At 39.0% G+C, this 19,917-nt stretch overlaps 1 protein-coding gene across 6 annotated transcripts; it reads right to left on the bottom strand.

Annotated features, from left to right (window-relative positions):
• Positions 1-785: 785 nt before the first annotated feature.
• BZW1 (basic leucine zipper and W2 domains 1) lies at positions 786-19,112 on the bottom strand. Of its 6 annotated transcripts, XM_043577440.1 has the most exons (13): positions 18,333-18,442; positions 17,553-17,626; positions 15,622-15,798; positions 13,543-13,637; positions 12,481-12,546; positions 11,730-11,865; positions 10,950-11,059; positions 10,635-10,805; positions 10,010-10,156; positions 9,513-9,651; positions 7,996-8,118; positions 7,547-7,570; positions 786-1,057 (listed from the first exon to the last, which is right to left on the bottom strand). In XM_043577440.1, the coding sequence occupies exons 1-13, from the start codon at positions 18,416-18,418 to the stop codon at positions 960-962; spliced, it is 1,446 nt and encodes a 481-aa protein (XP_043433375.1). In that variant the 5' UTR covers positions 18,419-18,442; the 3' UTR covers positions 786-959. The 6 variants fall into 6 exon arrangements, with proteins under 6 accessions (XP_043433375.1, XP_043433370.1, XP_043433374.1 ...); XM_043577435.1 differs by lacking the exon at positions 786-1,057 and having other exon boundaries at positions 3,037-7,570; positions 18,333-19,112; XM_043577439.1 differs by lacking the exons at positions 786-1,057; positions 18,333-18,442 and adding an exon at positions 18,797-19,106 and having other exon boundaries at positions 3,037-7,570.
• Between the last annotated feature and the right edge of the window lie 805 nt (positions 19,113-19,917).

The following is a 19,917-nucleotide window of genomic DNA, read 5'->3' as shown; positions in this document are numbered from 1 at the left end:
GATGCATGGCACAACCTAGACGAAGCTTAAAGCCATTATGCTAAGTGAAAGAACTAGGTATAAAAAGCCACATATTGTATGATTCTATTTATGTAAAATAATGTCCAGAATAGGTAAAGCCATAGAGATAGAAAGTAGGTTAGTGGTTGGTACAGCTGATGAGATGAGAAGGGGAAATGGGGAGTGACTGCTAATGGTTATGGGGTTTCTTTTTGGGATGATGAAAATGTTCTGGAATTCAGTAGTGGTGATGGTTGCACAATTTTGTGAAGGAATTAAAAAGCAATGCTTGTACACTTAATTTTTTTTAGACCTAATGTATTTTTTACCTGAATAAACCAAATTCCTTTTTTTCCCAGCCTTTTGCATATGCTCTTTCCTCTTCGAGGAACACTCTTCTCCATACCTTTCCCTACTCCTAATCCCATGTAAGAAATGTAGTCTGCAGAGCTCCAGCCTCATCATCACATAGGACAAGAGTGTTTGAAACAAGATAACAACTTAAAAAATGGCACACCTACCACTTGATTTTTTTTTCCCTATGAGGATTGATCTAGTCATCTTTTCATCTTGAGCCTATTTTGAGTCTGTCCCTTTTGCTATTTCTCTTTATATTTCTAAACAACTATTTAGGATTACATTCAGCTGCATGTAACCGGAGACCTAAAATAAAAATAACTTAAACAAGATATTTTATCATCTGAAAGAAGTCCAGACGTAGGTTGTCAGAGATGGAACACTGAAAAAGTTTGTGTCAAGAAGTCAGGCTCTATTTTGTAGCTTTGTAATGCTCAGCAAATCATCCCTCATCTTTATGGTCCAAGAGCCCTGTTTGATCTCTAGTCATCATGCCCATTTCCAGCTATAAGAAGGAGAAAGGGAAGGAAGAAGACATGGCCTCTTCAAAGGCACTGGAAATAGCTCATCCCGCTATCTAGAACTTAATCATGTGGCCACACTTACAAGGGAGGCTGGGCTGGGAGATGTATTTTCTTCTTCGTCTTCTTTTTTGAGATGTTTCTTGAGCAGTCATATGTCCAGCTAAAAGTTGGGGATTCTAAGAAAAAGTCAGAGAATAGTATCAGGGACAATTGTTAATCTCTGCCACACAGATGTATAATGCTATGGATCTGCCCATTTTATTAATTTGTTTTTTGCATTTTAATATAGTATTATTACCTGTGTCTGGTATCCACCAGTCCATAGCCCCAACTTCTTTCTGCAGATGGTAAACCTTCTGTTTTCTGCTGAATTTAAGTCCAGTCACGTGGCGGTGTAAGGTAAGGGGAGTGGACAAAGGCGGCTACTCCTTTTAAAGACTCCAATAAACTCATGTTTTCCACCCTGCTCCTCACTCCCACCCTTAAAAGAAACCAGTGACCCAACTTCTGAGCCTTCCCTTAGACCTGCGGTATTAAGTTATGGTTAGCTCTCTGCTGCACCGCAGGGGCTTAGCAGAACAGACAAAGCTAAAACCCCGCCAATTGGTCACCTATCTGCTTTCCTTCTCTCAACATAAGATACTTATCATACGCCATTAACCTTTGTGGAATTATAACTTTTTTATTTTTAGAATGGAGTTTGGGGAAGACACTTGACCACATGCACACAAAACATGACTTCCTTTGTTACTACCAGGTCATGACGATTTCAGTTAATCTTGTGTCTCTTTCTACGGTTGCTAAAGTAAAAATATGTCAATGGTTTTTGGGACTTTCATTACCTTCTACTGGTTCAAATCAAACAGGAAACCTGTATTCAGGGCTTTAGCAGTGTCAGTGGCATTTAGTTCCCCCACAAACACATCCTTGACAACAGCCACAGTTCATGGAGAGATTCTTCTGATGAGTACTGTTTAAGTACCTTCGTTTAAGTAGATTATTGTAAACTTCTCAATCACTCCACGAGATAGGCATCAGTCATAATTCTTATTTACAGATGTAGAAAACAAGGCTCAGGGTTGAATTATTTGCCCAGCCACACAGCTAATGGAGGGGTATCTTTCTCCAACTGTTTCACATGCATGGTCTATTTGTTCAATGTTAGGGACTTGCAAACCATGTTTTGAGTGTGATTTGTCTCTCATGGTTGTTTTAAGGGTTTACAGACTATGTAAGCCCTGAAACCAGATGCTCCAACCTGCCAGTACCTACCATGCCTTTGGTTTTGCTCTCACCTGTGATTAGCTCCCTCCTGTAGGCCTGAATTTTGGCATCTAGTCCTGTTTGTTACCACAGTGCTAAAGCTCAGCAGAGCACCTGACAACACACATTTACGAATTGCTGACAGGTTCTTAGTCCAGCCAGGTCACATCAGTCACAGCAATCCTTGCCATAGAACAGAAGTATCTTGGATTCAACCTTACCAAAGTTGCTTCTAAATAAATATTCCAAAATCACAGAACAACTTTCATTGTACATGCAAACATTCATTCTAGTTTTTCACATCCTCAACTTCAGTATTCTGACTAGATACAGGAAGCACGGTCGTCCCTGGTCTCATTTCTTCACTTACATAATATTTAATGCTTACTTACTTGACAAGTACTATCGGATGCTGGGCACTGGGGGGGGGGGGGGTGTGAATAAGTGAAAAAGGAAGATTTAGCTAAAAAATCAATCACACAGGTCCCTCCAGCAGAAAGGTCTTACTTGAATTTAAAGACTACTCCGGCTGTTAATAGACACTGGTGGCATGAATTAGAGTTGGAGTTGAAATGGACAGAACTTGACCCATCAGATGTGAGGGCTGGAGGGGAGCTGAAACTTTCCAGGGAGGGTAGATGGCACTAGTATTTCATGAAGAGAAATGATTCCAGTTTTTGAGCATTTGGAGAAGTTTGAAGTACATGTGAGCCAAACAATAGCCAAAGTGGTCCAGACAAAAAAAAAGAGGAATAGGCCTTTCAATGGTATTCAAAACGCCAGGGGGAAAACTGGAAGGACAAGGACAAGGACTGGAGCCAGAAGCAACTCCAGTGCTTACAGGTTATTAGCATACAACAACCAATGCAACAATAGTCATTGCTTCTCTAAGTTAACAAGGAATCTCATGAAATTTTATTCAACTTCAAGGGTACAGACAAGAAGCCAATTTCACAGTTAACACAAATAATGCAGCAATGGAATTACTGGTTTGGATGGCTGGACTGGAGGTGGTCCAACAACTATCTGTAGTATCAGCTATCCAGTTTTCTCCGCTCTTCAACTGTTTGCCATGCCGGGGTCCGTTACTCCTAACTAGAATGGAAATGAGGTGTATTTACAGAGAAAATATTCTTAAGATGCCAGAGAACACAAAACAGATTTTTGAAGTAATAGAGGCTGCAGTCTGTAATGGGTCACACAATAGGTTTACCTCTAAGTCAAGTGTTTAAGCACAGCCTTCGAAATTTTAACTAAAAAAGAAAAAAAAAAAGGTTTAAACTTTTTTCCCTTCAGTATTGTAAAATGGTCACACAGACCAGAAACTCCTGAAATGGAACAGCTCAACTGTATCTGATAACTTTGTAACACCCCAAATTCACTGTATACACTTAATGCATAGTTCCCAAGCCTGCACTAATACAACCATAAACATTCTGATCATAGTTTGAACAAGGTCTTGGTCCCTCTAGACAGTCTACAAAACAAAGAACTTGGCAGATTTTTTACTGCTGTTTCCCCTAGGGCACTACAAACAGTTGAGCTTTTAATTTATATAAGGTTTTTAAAAGTTACTAAATTGACAGTGACTGAGTGCATCTGTAAAGTATCCTCATCCTTTTTTCAATTATTGGGAGAGAGGAGACTATAATTCTAAAGAAAAAAATATAAATGCATGGAAATCAAAAAGGTTGGATTTGATATGGCTGCTAATTGCCCAGTTTTAAAACGGGGGGGGGGGGGGGGGAAGTAGGGAAGGAAAGGGGGTTGGAAAACCTTTCTGATCCACACCAAGTTTCATAGTTATGTATAACTGTATGGGTAAGACTGGGTTTAGGTCAGGGGTGCCTGGGTGGCCCAGTTGGTCAAGAGGCTGACTCTTCATTTTCAGGTCAGGTCATGATCTCACGGTTTGTGAGACTGAGCCCCACGTCAGGCTCAATGTGTGGACAATGTGGAGCCTGCTTGAGATCCTCTCCCTCTCTCAAAATAAATAAAAATAAAACATTAAAAAAAAAAAAAGATTGGGTTTAGCTCATATCCACTGCAATTCGTTTTTAAACAGAAACCAATTATAAATTCATTATTTTGAAGTCAAAAGTACTTATCACATCTACTAGAGTCCACCTAAATAAAGCCCACTGAACCACCTATTATTTAATTATATTTTAAACCTTTAGGCCTCAGTAAACTGATAAACAGAAACACTTTATATCAATACTAAAGGACTACTTACTACTTTACATAAAAAAATCATAGCAAGGCAATTTACCAGAACTCTCACAAATGCTTTACCTATTTTACATGGCACCTGTAAATAGCATCTGAGGAAAATTTTTACAAAGGTCATTCAGTAGTCCAAGTAATACTGCACACTAAAATTTTGGCATCTGTTACACTTAAAGCCAACCAACAGTTCTGTCATTTCCTGAATCTCCTGTAGTTTCATCAGTAAAATTTCAATACCATTATCTAAGCGTTATGCCTAGCAACTTTAATTATAAACTGCTACACAGGGTTTTAATTCATTTTTATAGATTAGAATTCCAAATGATTCTACTTATGATACAGTTACAATCAACAATCTGTTAAAATCTTCAAAACCAATGGGAAATGATTAAAATACTGCCTCAGGATATGGATACACATAAAGACATATCTGCCAATGAAAATGTTTATCTTTAGGTCCCCTCCCCTTTAAAAAGATACATTAGGTCACAATAGGGGTGATACCACCCGAGAAGGGCTCCCCCCCAATCACCCTTATTCTTTTTCATGTACAACGCAGATACATCTCTTAGTCACACGCATTTCCTCTCCCCACCATCACTATGCTATGTCAAAATTTCCTGTGGCATTTTTGTATTTGGAGTTTTTGTAAGAACAAACAAATATCTCTAGGATAATACTCCCAGAATAATTAAGAAACTTAGGATCAGCTCTAAACATTTAATTATGGCACTTAAAAGACGACTTATCCTTGGAAACTGACACCAAGTTAGGAAAATCAGCTAACATTATCCAATTATAATTACAAGTACAATTTTAACATCTAGATTAAGCAGTAAATATTTGAGGCCATAGGTGGGCATTGGCAGCCAAGTTCCAAAATTCCACTTATAATTCAAAATGAAAATCTGTAGTCTTTAGGAAGCATTCCCTTTCTTTATACTATCACAGGTGACTTATCCATTTACTAGAACATTGTAGTAAGTAAATACTACTTTGTCATTATGAAGAAAAAAACTATGATCAGACAAAGATCATAATGTAGTTCTGGAAGACTACACACTCTTTCACTATACACAGTATATAATAAAATAGGGTACACTTTGTACGACAGTAACATGCAATGGTTTGGCTATAGAAATATTAATGTAGTTTCCGCTACAATGGAATTCTGTGTGGGTGTTACAGTTAGGGAATCATAGGATGAAAAGGACGATTATTAAATGTTTGCACAGTAGAGACGTCTGAACGCATAACGTACAGCTATTCCTAGGTATAAACATGGAATACACCAAAAAAAAAAAAACCAACAAAAAACTAAAGACTGACCTATAACCTAGGCGTAAGGATGGACTTTATTATTTTTGAAAAAGTCTTTTGAGGACTACAAATTACAAAGTAAAAGCAGATCACTATGTAGAAACCTAGTGAATACATTTTGCCTGTGCATTAAAACTATCAAAGTTATTCCTTTAACAATTTCACCCCATTCATAATGGTATCAGTTATGTTCTTCATAAGGTCACTACACCTTTACTTCAAATTATATTACACATATTCCCTCAAGATGAACTTTTAAACACCGAATTCTTGGCTCCTAAGAACGGCACCTTTGAAAGGGGCAATTTCCATTCAGTCTGGTGGCATCATTCTAAGTTGGTTTCTTTTCCCAACAAAAAAAAAAACCCTTTCAAAATGTTCACTTTATTAATATGAAGTCTCTCCACCAAAGTGGTGGTCATTTTTTGTTTTCTAATGACTACATATATATATATGTATATATATGATATATATATACACATATATATATAAATCATATATATATATAACATATATATCATATATATATATGGGTAGCAGCAAGAAAAGAAAGATGGAAATTAAAAGGCAGCCATTGAAATAAATGGATCAATTGTATATAAGAGATATTTGGCTCATGGCAATTTAAAAAGATGGAAACTAGGGTATGTTAATAGCCAGATGCTTGAGTTACTTAAAAGGATGTCAAGAGAATGAAGTTGATCCAACATGATCAAGTGGGAATGTATCATCATTGCACTTCATTCTTTACAACAAATACTCTAAGGCAAGAGGAAATGAGTTATTACATTTAGAGTCTCAGAACATGCTGACCACTTAATATTTAACAACTTCCTGGGATTTGATAGTCACTTTCTTTACTCATACTATTTTTATTTTTTTAAAAAAGTAATCTCTGCACCCAATGTGAGGCTCGAATCCATGGTGAGATTAAAATTCACATGCTCTCTTCTAACTGAGCCAGGTAGGCACTCACATTATTTTAGGAGTCCCTTTCCTTTCAATCTAAGTGCATGACAAGCGTAAAATACTTTAAATGACAAGATTTTTCTAAGGTACATTTGAAAATGGCTGTATGAAAAGAATATCCATTGGTTTTGCCTGGAAAGATACAAACTGAATGCAAAAGTTTTTAATGAGAACAAGCTCAACTTTCTTCTTCCCACCACCTCTGTCATACACAATTTCCCAAACAACTCACTTTCAAGCTTGTTCTCCATGGCTTTACTAAAGAATAAAAACCAGAGAGCAAACAATTGAGCTCAAGGATATCCAGGGTTAAAAATGCAAGAAAATACCAACATGCAAGCAACGGTCCAAATACTCAAGATTCATGTTAATGAATTCAATTACTGTATATGAGATTTTCATTGATGAGCAGGGCTTTGGGCATACCAAATTATCACACAAATCATTGCCTGTTGAGACTTTGATACTTTTACAGTTTAATTTGCAAACAGAATTTTTATAACAAATTATTTTTAACCAAATCATATCTTGAAAACTGTTTATATAGAAAACCCAGGGAATAAAGTGAACTGTTCATTGTGGAAGGCCTTAAATTACATTATTACAGTAGAAAATACAGGAGGTAGAAGATAACTGAAAAGACTAATGCAACATTAGATTCAAATCTATAGCTCCTGTAGCTACTTAAAACATGGTTTTAGAAACTAAACCCAACATTTCCAGTAACCATAGAAACATTTAAAATAAAATTTGCCATGAAAGCCCTTATATCATGCTTGATATAGGGAGGTAGGAAGATGTAAGAACCAGGACACATGAGACATGACATTTTATCTACAACTCCTGTTTGCTTTACTGAGGGTGTAGTTTCAAAATTCAGTCACCTTCTTCAGCTTCAGACTCAGATTCTAGAAAAGGGGAAAAGATGCAGTCAAGCATTATATAATAAAAGAAAACAAAAGTCCCCATTTATAACTTTGAAGATTTTTAATATAATTAAGATATATTATTAATAATCCCCCACTTATGAGGATATTCACAAGCCTTCATTTATAAATCTCAAAATTCATGAATATTAAATAGTCTCAATCTTTTCAATTTTCCTCCTCAGAATGTCTAATGGCCACGCCATCAAAATACTCCAATATTTAAAGTCAAGCTCTCCCTACCTGCCTTAAAGTAAATGGGTATTTGCAGATCTGTCAGAAATGAATGAAAGTCTGTATTCAAGGTACAAAATGGTACATGAATAAAAAAAGGTGGCATATACAATGGCCACATTAAAATTAGTTCTCCGGCTTACCAAACAAACTGCACCAAGTAAAAGACTTACCTTCTTCGGCATTTTTGAGCCACTCTACAAACTTTTTCATTTGCTCAAGGAAGACACTTTTCCCCTTTGCAACATGAGCATCTTTATACCACTTCAGAATGGGCTCTTCACTCAGGACTTCAGCTAGAAAGAGAGTCATCATTATATCTGGGAGTTTTTCAGGCAGAGTCAGATGCCACGTAAGGTACAGATGTGTGCATGGTAAAAAATAGCCTACTGAAGTCAAGTAAAAACAATAATTGTATTCAGAACACTCAACTGGTTTCTTCAATTTTTAAAGAAAAATAGAAAAGATAAAATGAGAAACCTACATAAAGAAATGTTTTGTCAACTTCTTGCCAACATAGGAACCTACAGCTAGGAAAAACACTCACTAAACCAGTGACTTTCTCAACTGAAGGCAACTTCACACACCCCATCCCCGTGCTGGGACATCTGACAATGTTTAGAGACATTCTTGATTGTTACACTGAGGAGAAATGCTACTCAATAGTCTATAAGGCACAGGATTGTTACGAACAAGAGTTAAATGGCGCAAAATATCTGGAATACCAAGGTTGAGAAACCTTGTGATTAAGTAATCAGTGATACTTGATCAATAATTCATTAAACTCAGCAGGTTAAGCATCTGACTCTTGGTTTCGGCTCAGGTCATGATCTCATAGGTTCTGAGCTTAAGCTGATAGCGTGGAGCCTGCTTGGGATCCTCCCAGCTTGCATGCGTGTGCACACTCTCTCTCTCCCTTAAAAAAAAAAAAAAAAAAAAAAAAAAACAACAAAAAACACCAAAACCCAAAAAACAAAAAAACAGGGGTGCCTGGGTGGCTCAGTCTGTTGAGTGTCCAACTTTGGCTCAGGTCATGACCTCAGTTTTTGAGTTCAAGCTGTGCATTTGGCTCACTGCTTTCAGCACAGAATCCACTTCAGATCCTCTGTTCCTCTATCTCTGCCTCTCGCCCACTCACGAGCATGCTCTCAAAAACAGATGTTTAAAAACACCCAAACATTATTAACAACGATAGTAATCTACATATATTGCAATGGGCTCTCTCCCAACAAAGTCCTTATCTTTATTAACCACTTTAGATCAGTTTTCTGAAATAGGGATCACAGAAAAGGGAATAATAACTGAAATAGAAGGTTTTACCAGAGCATTTTGAACTGATCTTGAAGGACAAGATGGCTAATGGGGTAGAGTGAAGAAGGGAAGTCAACTTGTCATGGGCCAAAGACTACAAGAGATGTGAAGAGTGTGTCTGGGGAAGAGAACTGGTAGAGAACAGGAGACAAAGTGTGAGGCCACACCAAGAAGGTTTTAGATTTTAACTTATTAATAAGGTTTAAAGATATTTTGGATATTAATACACTAAAAAGCACCCAATTCAATTAGAGACAATTCAGTCCTATGATTAGAGTAAAATATTTTATGGAGCTAATGTTCAGACTCACTGAAATTATTAGAGGAGTATTTTAGGATTTTTATTAAATGTATTCACAAAATCCAAAATTTAAATTACCTTTATAAAAAAGCACCACTATTTTCTGGAAGGCTTTCATGAAATGAATGTTGTCATAGCAATACTCCTGAATCTTCAGTAACAGAGTCAGCTCAGACTGACCTTGAGTAGTAAAGGCAGCAAGTAGAGGGCTGTATTGCTTTTAAAGGGAAAAGAGAAAAAATGTAGTCACTTCTTATAATGACCAGCCATTTCAAAATTCCTAAAATACAGAACATAACAGATCTTTCAAAATCACTGTAAATTATATTTTATGTAATGGAAACTTAAATTAAGCAGAAGGCTCTCTAAGCAACTAAGCCAACCAAGCTATACTGTCTGCACCAGGGATTCCAGACAACTGTCAATACAATGTTAATATTTTAGAGAATAAATAAGGAATGCTCATATTTTCCAATACTCCCTCAAAAGCAAACAACAAATTTCAGGCCAATGCTATTTTTAAACATGTATTTGTTTTTAAACCGTGAGCCAAAGAAAGGTGAAGTCAGACTTACCTTCAAGTGCTTGATGGCTTGCTCCGCTACAAGCTCCTCCTTTTTGTTCCATTCCACAGTGCTCATTACGCTGGACCAGACTATTCCAATGACAACGGGTTCTGGGATGTTGTTTTTTTTCATCTCCTCCTTGACATACAAAATTATCTGCAAAAAGAATCCCAATTTAGTAAATCAGTTTTGATATGTATACTCTACGCATCAATCTTAGACCTTTTACAAAAACATAAAAACACAACTGGCAATGGAACCACACGTGTACCACATATAATCAGAAAACTTTTAGAACTGGAAGGGGATGGACCTCTAGTCCAAGCCTTAATTTACACACAGGCAAACCAGCTGGAAAAGGATGGCGATGGAAACATAAAACCTATTCACTGGCTTGAACCCTACAAAATCCCCAAGCCCTATAATTTCTGGGCACTAGTAAAGCATTAAATGTGAAAAAGGCTAATGAAAAGCCCCAGCACATAATTCAACAGCCACTAATTAAAACTCACTCTGGTGAAATACCTTAAAGCTTCTCAAGTGAATAAAAAATCATAGAGATGGCTTATTTTTTCCAAAATTTTATTTAAGTTCTAGTTAGTTCGTAAAGATGGTTTAAACAAAAATATCTTACATCCTTAAATGGATCACCACGGGACATCTGTTCTTGAAGTTCTTTCTGGAGTTCCTTTCGAGCTCCTATGGTTTGTTGATTCCGAACATATTCTGAAAGTTCTTTCAAGCCTGCCTCAGTAAAATACTTCGTGAAGTGTTCAACACTTTGTTTATTGGCAGGAAAAAGTTCCTGAAAGGAGAATTTAATCTGGTCAAGTGGTCTTTAAATCGTATCAATAAAAAACCACTTCTTTTCACAGATTAGAAATGAGAAAGTTCCCTTGTTACACTTTAAGTGTTGGCAAGAAGGGGAAGAATGAAAAAAGTTACAAACCATCAGTCTGTTATCCATGCTGACTTTCCGAAGACTTGCAGCTACTGCATTGATGTCTTTTTCATTTATCCATGATTTAAAGAGCTTTACAGCAAAAGCTGCTGAAACCCCTGTAGAACAAAAGAGCTTACTTAGCAGAAACAAGTGGATTTCAACCATTCTATCTCCCCATTTCAACCACAGACTTACTCCCTTTATCCCCAAACTTCCCTCTGCCACTAAGCTGCTTACCATTTCACTCCAATTTCTCTATTGTCTCATTTGCTAGTTAGGTACTTTTAGTTATTAAACTGCTTTCTAATGTGTAAAATGAGGGTAACAGTTCTTACACTTGACAGGGCTGTTGTGGGAAATAGGGCACATTAAGCACTCAGTAGTCTAGTTTTAAAAAAGTTTTGTTTTTATTTTAACAGAATTATTTAACTATGAAAATTACATCAAGCAACTTATTTTCTTTTTGGCTTGACATTTTCCCTAAAGTCACTTTCTCTGACTTTCCCAAGTCTCCCAATTGGAATTAATCTTTCTGGGTTTCCCTGGCATTTCTCTTTTTAAGTTATAACCACATCTGGTATATACCTAAAGATAGCCAAAGGTATATATTCAATATTTAATGAGTTTTATTTTATTAAATTTAAAGATAGTTAAAAAACTAAGACTATTACACAAATCAAATCTATGTAAGTTATATCCTAGTTTTTATATCAGTACATCTTTCATGCTCTTTGGTATCCTCACCTTCACACAACTAAAGACAATTCTTTACTAAAGGCTGATTACCTTCTTTAACCAAATTCTCATTATAAAGGCTATTAAGAATGGATGCATTAAGTGTTCCATTAGCCAGAAGAACACCAGTCAACATAGCCAGCTTGTTCCTCTCCGACTCTGAAAAACCCTTTAAGAACAGCAGCAGCTATAAAAGTAAATAGTTAAAGGTTAAAAGAGCAACTGTATTATATAAAGAAACATAGTAAAGCAACCTATACTGATTAAAAGTGTGGGCTCTGGGGTCTAACCATCCAAGTTTTAGTCTCAGTTACAGTAACATTAGCTGAGTGATCCTGAGCAAGTTACTTATCCTCTGTGCCTCAGTTTCCTCACATATATATATGTGGATAATAAAACTTGCCTCACAGGGTTTCTGTATTACATGAGTTAATAATTAGAACAGGTTGAAACCTGATGTTACTATTAATATTACTACATCTTTTCATCTACCTATATACAGACTATCTAAGACTTCAATAGCAAGTATGCTAAATTTCTTTCTCAATCTGCTTAGCTCTGATCTTACTGTATCTTTTGAACAAACCCCATTTTGGTCTTTAGTTTTTTGCCACTTGTTTGGACACAAAGCTAGGAAACATTGTGTAGCAAATTAAACTAAATGATACATCCCCAAATCACATTTCAATGACAGTCTACCTAAATACCTAAAATCCTCTCAAATCTGTGGCAAAATTAAGATTTAATGTTCCCCTCTTTGACCCCAACCTTCTGTATCCACAAAGCATACTGTTGTTCATACCTTTTTTACCTCATCTTCAAAACCTTTCTCCAGGTATTTGTAGCGCCTGATTAACTTGTTAAAAACCTATGAAGAACAGTAATAGAATTTAATAACTTGATATCTACAGATGCCAGATTCCTAAAAGATGTGAGTATCTCATAGTATCTTTAGAGCATCAAAGAAGGGAAACTTCCACTGGATATTAGAATTTACAAGCTATTTAAAAAGCCCACTTGGGAAGAATCTGTCAACTCTCAAAACTTACAATATAACACTTTAATAGCCACCCACGATAGATTTTTATGGCCAGATATTAAAGCAAGGACTATTTATTGCTTAAATACAAGTCATTTACCCATCTGTAAGATTATTAACAGAATAAGATCAGAGAATATAGTTCTACTTTCCCAAAGACAGGTAACAAATTTCTAGGTTAGGAGCACTTGAATTCTTTGCTTACAATAACACAAACTATGTATGAAACCTTTGAATGAAATTTTGATTGGTAAGCTAATCTGCCTATTAACTCATTCATCTTTAAAAAGTTACAGGCAGGGGCGCCTGGGTGGCTCAGTCGGTTAAGCGTCCGACTTCCGCTCAGGTCATGATCTCACAGTTTGTGGGTTCGAGCCCCGCGTCGGGCTCTGGGCTGACAGCTCAGAGCCTGGAGCCTGGTTCAGATTCTGTGTCTCCCTCTCTCTCTGCCCCTCCCCTGCTCATGCTCTGTCTCAAAAATAAATAAATATTAAAAAAAAATTAAAAATAAAATAAAATAAAATAAAAAGTTACAGGCAGAAATAATTGAATGAAATGACAAGGAAATGATTTTCCTTTTCAGTTTGAGGGTTTTCCTTAAAAATGGATTAATTCCAAAGGGACAAACAGGAAAATAATTCAATCTTTTCTACTTTGTTTTCCTCAACACATTTGAAATTTCTAGTTCATTAATATTACACCAAAAAGTATCTCTAAATCTTCAGTTCAGATTCCTTCAACTTTCTATTTGCAACCTCTTAAAAGCAGACTACACCTATTCAGATGGATAATAGCTAACTGAAATAAATATATAGTTTCATTTACCTGAGCAAATGCTTGCATGGTTTCTAGGTCTTCTTGTGCTGCGAACACACAGACATCTGTACGCATCATGTCATCTGCCAGTGTACCACCTGGGGCTAAGGTATATTTTACAAAAAATTTGCAGTGACCTTCATTTAAAATTAGTAATTATTTCAATCTTACTTTCTGGAAGGATTCTCATTATAAAATAAAATGATACAAATTCTAAAAGATGATCTGAGAGCAAAGTCACTGTCTCAAAAGCAACATGGTTGGTTGGTGAATAAAGTGAAACAACTTGAGAGAATAACCCCCTTCAGCAACCCAGTTAAACTCACTGCATTAACCATTCAACAGTACCAAATCTGTCACTCAAGTGGAGATGTTTTAAGTTGCTTTTGATAACGTAACTTTCCAAACAGAAAACAACCCTTCAAGCTTCCTAAGAGGCTGGGCCATAAAAACTTACAAGTTAGTCTTTATCTTTCATATACATTTGTAAGTATTTATGGATAAAGTGAGTCTGATATACACTTTGAAATATGGGGGAGGGGGATGAAGTCAGGGGGAACACAGCCAGACTAAGACTGTTAACAATTAAGTAGGGTAACAGCCAAGAAGTTCATTTTACTATTCTCTTTAGGATATATTTGAAAATTTCCTTAGTAAAGGTTTAAGAAAGGATTTTAAAAGCAGATTTAGGGTTAGTATTGTAAGTAGAAAATAGGTATTTCTTACTACAAACTGCTAATATAATGGAATATATTAGAACATATGAACGTTAAGTTCCTTGGTTCCACCATTGAGTAATTATTTGACTGCATGTAAGTTACTGAAGCCTTTTAAACCTCCATTCTGCAGGCTTACAAATAAGAGTTCTGATTCTATCAGCTTGGCCCTGAGGATCAATATCATATCACTGTGAAAACATTTTGAAATGTCTTAAAGAGCTATGGAAATGAAATTATCATCATCATTTGAAGATATTTAACTAAATGGCACATTCTTTTAAGACATCCTGAGCTGGTGAGGGTGGAGGTGGAAGTTAGAGCAGTGCTGTGCAACAGAAACATAATGTGAGCCACATGATGTAATTTTATATCTTCTAGTAACTTCATTAAAAATATTAAAAACAGGGACACCTGGGTGGCTCAGTTAAGTGCCCAACTTTTGATTCTGGCTCAGGTCATGATCTTGCAGTTTTAAGAACCCCACGTGTGTCAGGGCTCTCTGCTGGGCGTGGAGTCTACTTAAGAGTTCCTCAGAGGGTGCCTAGGGTGGCTCAGTCAGTTAAGCGTCCAACTCTTGATTTTGGCTCAGGTCATGATCTCACACTTCATGAGTTTGAGCCCCACGCTGGGTTCTGTGCAGAGCCTGCTTGGGATTCTCTCACTCTGTGCCCCGCCCCCCAAAAGATAAATAAACATTAAGAAAACCTGTAAACTGTCTTAGTTATTCCTTATAAAAAAATGAGTTTCTCTGCTCCTCTCCCTGGCTCAGGCTCTTTCTCTCCCCGCCCCCCAAAAAAGGTGCAATTTTAATATACTCTAATCCAACATATCAAAAATATTGATTCTAACATTTCAGTATTCAAAATATTATTGACATGTCTTACATTCTTTTTTATATCAAGTCTTTAAAATTCAATGTATATTTGACACTTATAGGACATCTCAATTTAGATTAGCCACACTCTAAGTGATTGTGGCTAATGTACTGAAGAATGTAGGATTAGTCCTCAGGCATACAGAAGTAGTATTTCATAAGACTACATAAGAGGCTAAGATTTCTCCATTAATGGAGAGTGTTCAAACACAGTTTGGAAAAATTACTGATTGGGGATGTAGTAGGGATGTACATATCAGAAAAGTCATCTCCAAATGTTATGATTTTCTAACAGATTTCAACTATAAAGCTAGACAGAGCAAGATAATTCGCTAAACTACTATGACCTGGGGGCGGGGGGAATGGAAAAATCCTAAGAAAGTAAAAAAGCCAAAAACAAAGCCACCCCAATTTGACAGGTTTGTCAAATAGTCCATGTTCTGGATTCCACATAATCTCTATACATCACATTTCCCACAAAACCCAGACACTTACCCAGCATTCCGCCAGCCACCAGAATGTCAAAGAGTGTTTCTGCATATCGGCGGTAATCAAGTTTTGCTCCAGAAGCATCAAGAAACTTTGCTACTGCTTCCAAATCAGTACCAGTTTCAGTTAAGCCTTGAATAATACAGTCTTGAAACTGAGTAGGGTCAAACCTCTCTTTTTCATCTGGGGGAAAACCCCACAACATTTAGTTTTAAAAGGCTTACCAAAATGCCATGAAACCACCACCTTATGAAAGTGTAACTACTGAATAAGTTAACCACATGTATCACAATCTCATTTATTTCAACACCTGAAAAAAACAAAACACAAAGCTTACCCAAGACCTGCAATGCAAGCAGACACAATAAAAGACTACAAATATCCTCTGCAAATGCAAGGCATGACTGCCTAGTCACAAGAATTGTGTGGCTTTTCTCCTACTATTTTTTTCACACAAGTCTCATAAATGATGAGTTAAATGACCTAGTGTGTTCCTACTGCCAGGAGGCAATTTCTACTCCAAATGCTCTCCTATTGCCTCTGGGCTCTTCTGAAATTTAGGACATCCTCTAAACTTCAGGTAAATTTTATTCTTGAGTGAAATTCTGTCTAAATGCTGGAGCTCTTGATTCTTTTCTTTAAATGCCCATAACACTTTATGTTTGTTTTAAATCATTCATTTGGTACTTAACAGTGCTTTAGGGACATACCCAGCTTTGTTGACTTCCCTATCTAGGTTAGATGCTACCTTAATTTTCACACAGCCCTAGAGTGACCAACTCCTCCCTGTCTGCCCAAGACTTTGTGTTAGCACTGAAAAGCCTAGGTCCTGGGAACTGTCTTCAGTCCCAGGCAAACTGGGATGATTGTTCATGCTACCCAGGACCCCACCATGAGGAACTAGGAGGGCATGAGTTATCTCAATGTGGAACTGGGGAAGTGACACCTCTTCCTGATGCTAATAACAATAAAATGACTTGGTATCACCACATCCTCAAGGGGATACAGACTTTTCCCTATTACTGCTGAATTGCTCAGTTTCCAACTCCTCTTCCTCCTCTTGAGAAAATTAATTTAGCAGGTTAAATCTAAAGAAATCTGAAAAGACTAGAATCAAATCACTGTTTAGTCTCCCCACTACAAGAGGACGGTCTATGATCAGGGATTACAAAAGATTATGTAATATATATCTCAAAGTGTCTGCTACCCAGGGTAGAAAAAAAACAATTTATAACCCGTAGCTGACCCAGTTCTATTTCCTCAAAATCTCCTGTAAAATAAGGTCGATATGGCTTTTGAACAATAACACTGAAAAATCCTGGTGAAAGTATTAAGCCCAATACAAAATATATCTGAGACCACACCCCACTTAACTTTGTGTCACCAATAAGTGCTTTGCTACAGAATATTCACCTAACTACCCACTAATAGAGAAAAGCAGTTAACAGAATTCTAGTACTTGTCTGTGAGAAATATTTAATTTCAAAAGACATTACAGTGTGAACTCTGTTCCATAATTAGCTTCCATGTGTAAAGTCTGGTTTTTCTCTCAGAAATCTTCACAAAGTTTGGGAAAAACCAGCAATTGCATTAGGAGCTCCCTTTCATAAATTAACTTTTCCCCTCAAGCAAGTCTGCTTAAATAAAATTTAGCTAGTGAAAATGCACTCCATACTTAAAAAAAAAAAAAAGGTACTTTATCCTCAAAATAAAAAGACCATTCACTATAGAGATATATATGTTGATACTAAAAACTAAAGGCTTAGAAAAGCAGTAAAAATACTAAGGGTATATCTGAAATGGCAGTCAACTAGAAATTCTAGTTCCTTTCTGATATTTTCTCTCAAAAGATTTACTATTAAGCAATTGCCTGGCAGAAAAACCAAGATATCAAAGTTGTTCTGGAAGTTTGGAGAGAGACTTTAAAACATATTTACCTCTTTTTCTGGTTTTAAAACGCTGGCCTGATAGCGTTGGCTTTTGCTGCTTTTGATTATTCATAAAAGACACCCTAAGAAAAGGAAAATAAAGCCTTAAAAATATCAGTGCCATAACATTTTGTTCTAAAAACAAAGCATCAAACCTTGGTGTAGTCACAATATAAATCAAATATAACACTTTCAGCCTGGCAGTACCTGAGGCAGACACCAAGAATTAATGTAACTTCAAATCCTGCATTTCTCCCTACGAGAAACTCTGAAGATGTACGGTGAAGTACACTTTTAAAAGACCTTATAGCAGCACCATAGTGACTAGGGGCAAATCACCCATCATAAACATAATTGTTTGGTTTCCTCCTCGTTCCTCTTTGAATTCGCCTGCATATTCCACTACTTCTAAGCACCACAGAAGTCTAAGCGAGATTGCCACCATTGCCGCGAGGTATCCAAAACGTGTACGTCGATTTTCAGACACCATCAAAGGGTGAATCCTTTCTACCGTGGGCCTATGAGCAGCACCACCCTATGAAGTTGTGCCCGTGACTGCAGCGGCCGCTTGCACCACTCCAGCCTGCAAAATGAACTGAGAGCCGGCCTAGCCTCCTTTGCCCCGTACCCTGCAATCCAAGTCTCCTCCCCGAGCACGTGTCTCCCTATCCACACCCTTCCTGTGTCTGCCGCTCGAACGAGATAACCCACCCCCCACCCAGAACCCCCTCGGCCCCTGCGGGGCGCCGCAGGGGCGAGCTCTCGGCCCGCAGCCCCTTCTCCACTGACCCCGTCGCCGGTGGTGGCGGGCGCCGCAACGAGCGGACCACAGGCGCCGAGGCGCTTCGCGCCGGGGGCCCCGCCGCCCCGTACATCCGCCCGCCCTCCAGCGAAAGCAGCGGTGGTGGAGGCGGCCGCAGAGGTGGTGGCTGCTCCCCCGCCCCTCCCGCCAGAACCCCCCACGCGTACATCACCCAACAGAGGCCGCAGCGGCTTTGTTACCCAGGCCAGGCAAGGCCGCTGGGGGGAGGGGGGTCCCTCGGTCTCTGGCGCCGCAGCGCACCCCCGGGCCCCACGTCCCGGTCCGGGCCGCAGACCCTCGACCTCCCTGCTGAGGTGGCGGCAGTGGCCCTCGAATCCAGGCCCCGGATCCGGCCTGGCCTCAGGCGGCGGCTCAGACCCATTCAAGCCGGGCCACACCAGACCTGCCGACCCCCACCCCCCTGCCCTGTCTGGCGACTGAGGGCCACAACCTCGTCCCGGGACAGGCGAGCGTCGCGCCTCACCGACTTTAAGGCGAAGAGAAAAGAGCCAGAAATCCCCGATGTGGCAGCAACTGCGGCGGTGTCTCCTCTGCGACCGGAACTAACGCGAGGAGGAGGGAAGAGGTGTCACCCCCGCCCCGGCCGGCCTCCTATCGCGAGATTTCTTCCTCAAGCGTCCTCCCCGCGTACCCCCTAGACGAGTCCTTGAGCCTCCGCCTTTTCCATTCCTTGGGATTCGGGGTGGGAAAGTAGGAAAGGACAGGGAGAAGGGTTTTCAAGTCTTCTTTGTTCCTTTATTGGGTTCAAGGTTTTGCGGAAACTTATCCTATCCCAGCCTGTCTTTCTTCCTTCTCTGCCCCTTGCGGCCTCGTAGCACACGGAGGGGTTAGAAGAACAAATACCCCGCCCCCCATCCCCGCCAATCCTGAAGAATTTGGTTACGGCCGCCTGGAGTCCCTCCCAGTAGACCCCCCCTCCCCCCCCCCCCCGCCGGAAGTCGAAGCCTGAGTACTTGGTGCACTCGGGCCCTTTCTAGGGCGGTGGCTGAGCTTGGCCAAGGGTCCTTAGCTGACCTCCGCTCCCGTTGGGGTTGGTAGAACTCGCTCAGGCTAGTCTGAAGCGGGGCGACTTTGCTTTGCGGTGCTGCTGGCTGGCTGGGGTCGTGCACTGCCTCTCTTAGGAGGTTGGGAGATCCAGATGGAAGGTTCAGAAGAAAATTCTGCCCTCCAACTGTGGCCGCTACTCCTTGCAGCGGTCTTTTGTCGTTTTCTCCTGAGTGTGGTCCTTGCGGGGACCTGGAGAGCCTCAGAATCCCTTGGAGGACTTTTTAAAACACAGATTGCTGGGTCTAACCCGCACAGTTATGTAGATCTGTTGTAGGACTCAAAAATGTGCTTTTCTAACAAGTTCCCTCTGATGCTGATGATGCTGGTCTGGGGACTACACTTTTGAGAACCACTGAATTAGAGGATGTATCATCAGAGAGTTGAGGGACAAGGTAACGCGTGTGAAAAGCACTGTGGGCATTAAAACTGCAGAGATGCACAATGTCTCCAAGATCTAGCCTCATGTTTTTATTCCGTTTGTATCTTAGTTTGTTTGCCTCTCCA

The sequence above is a fragment of the Prionailurus bengalensis genome, chromosome C1 (genome assembly GCF_016509475.1).
Source record: "Prionailurus bengalensis isolate Pbe53 chromosome C1, Fcat_Pben_1.1_paternal_pri, whole genome shotgun sequence".
In the NCBI taxonomy this organism is placed as follows: domain Eukaryota; kingdom Metazoa; phylum Chordata; class Mammalia; order Carnivora; family Felidae; genus Prionailurus; species Prionailurus bengalensis.
Note: the sequence above shows the minus strand (reverse complement) of the source record. Positions and strands in the feature narration are given on the sequence as shown.

Coding starts and splice junctions, on each gene's coding strand:
- BZW1 (XM_043577435.1), bottom strand. CDS start 18,514: ATGTACGCGTGGGGGGTTCTGGCGGGAGGGGCGGGGGAGCAGCCACCA. Junction 17,627..18,332: donor CCGCCACCACCGGCGACGGG/GTCAGTGGAGAA, acceptor TCCTTTTCTTAG/GGTGTCTTTTATGAATAATC. Junction 8,119..9,512: donor AGTGGTGCTTTTTTATAAAG/GTAATTTAAATT, acceptor CTCTCTTTCTAG/CTGAAGTCCTGAGTGAAGAG.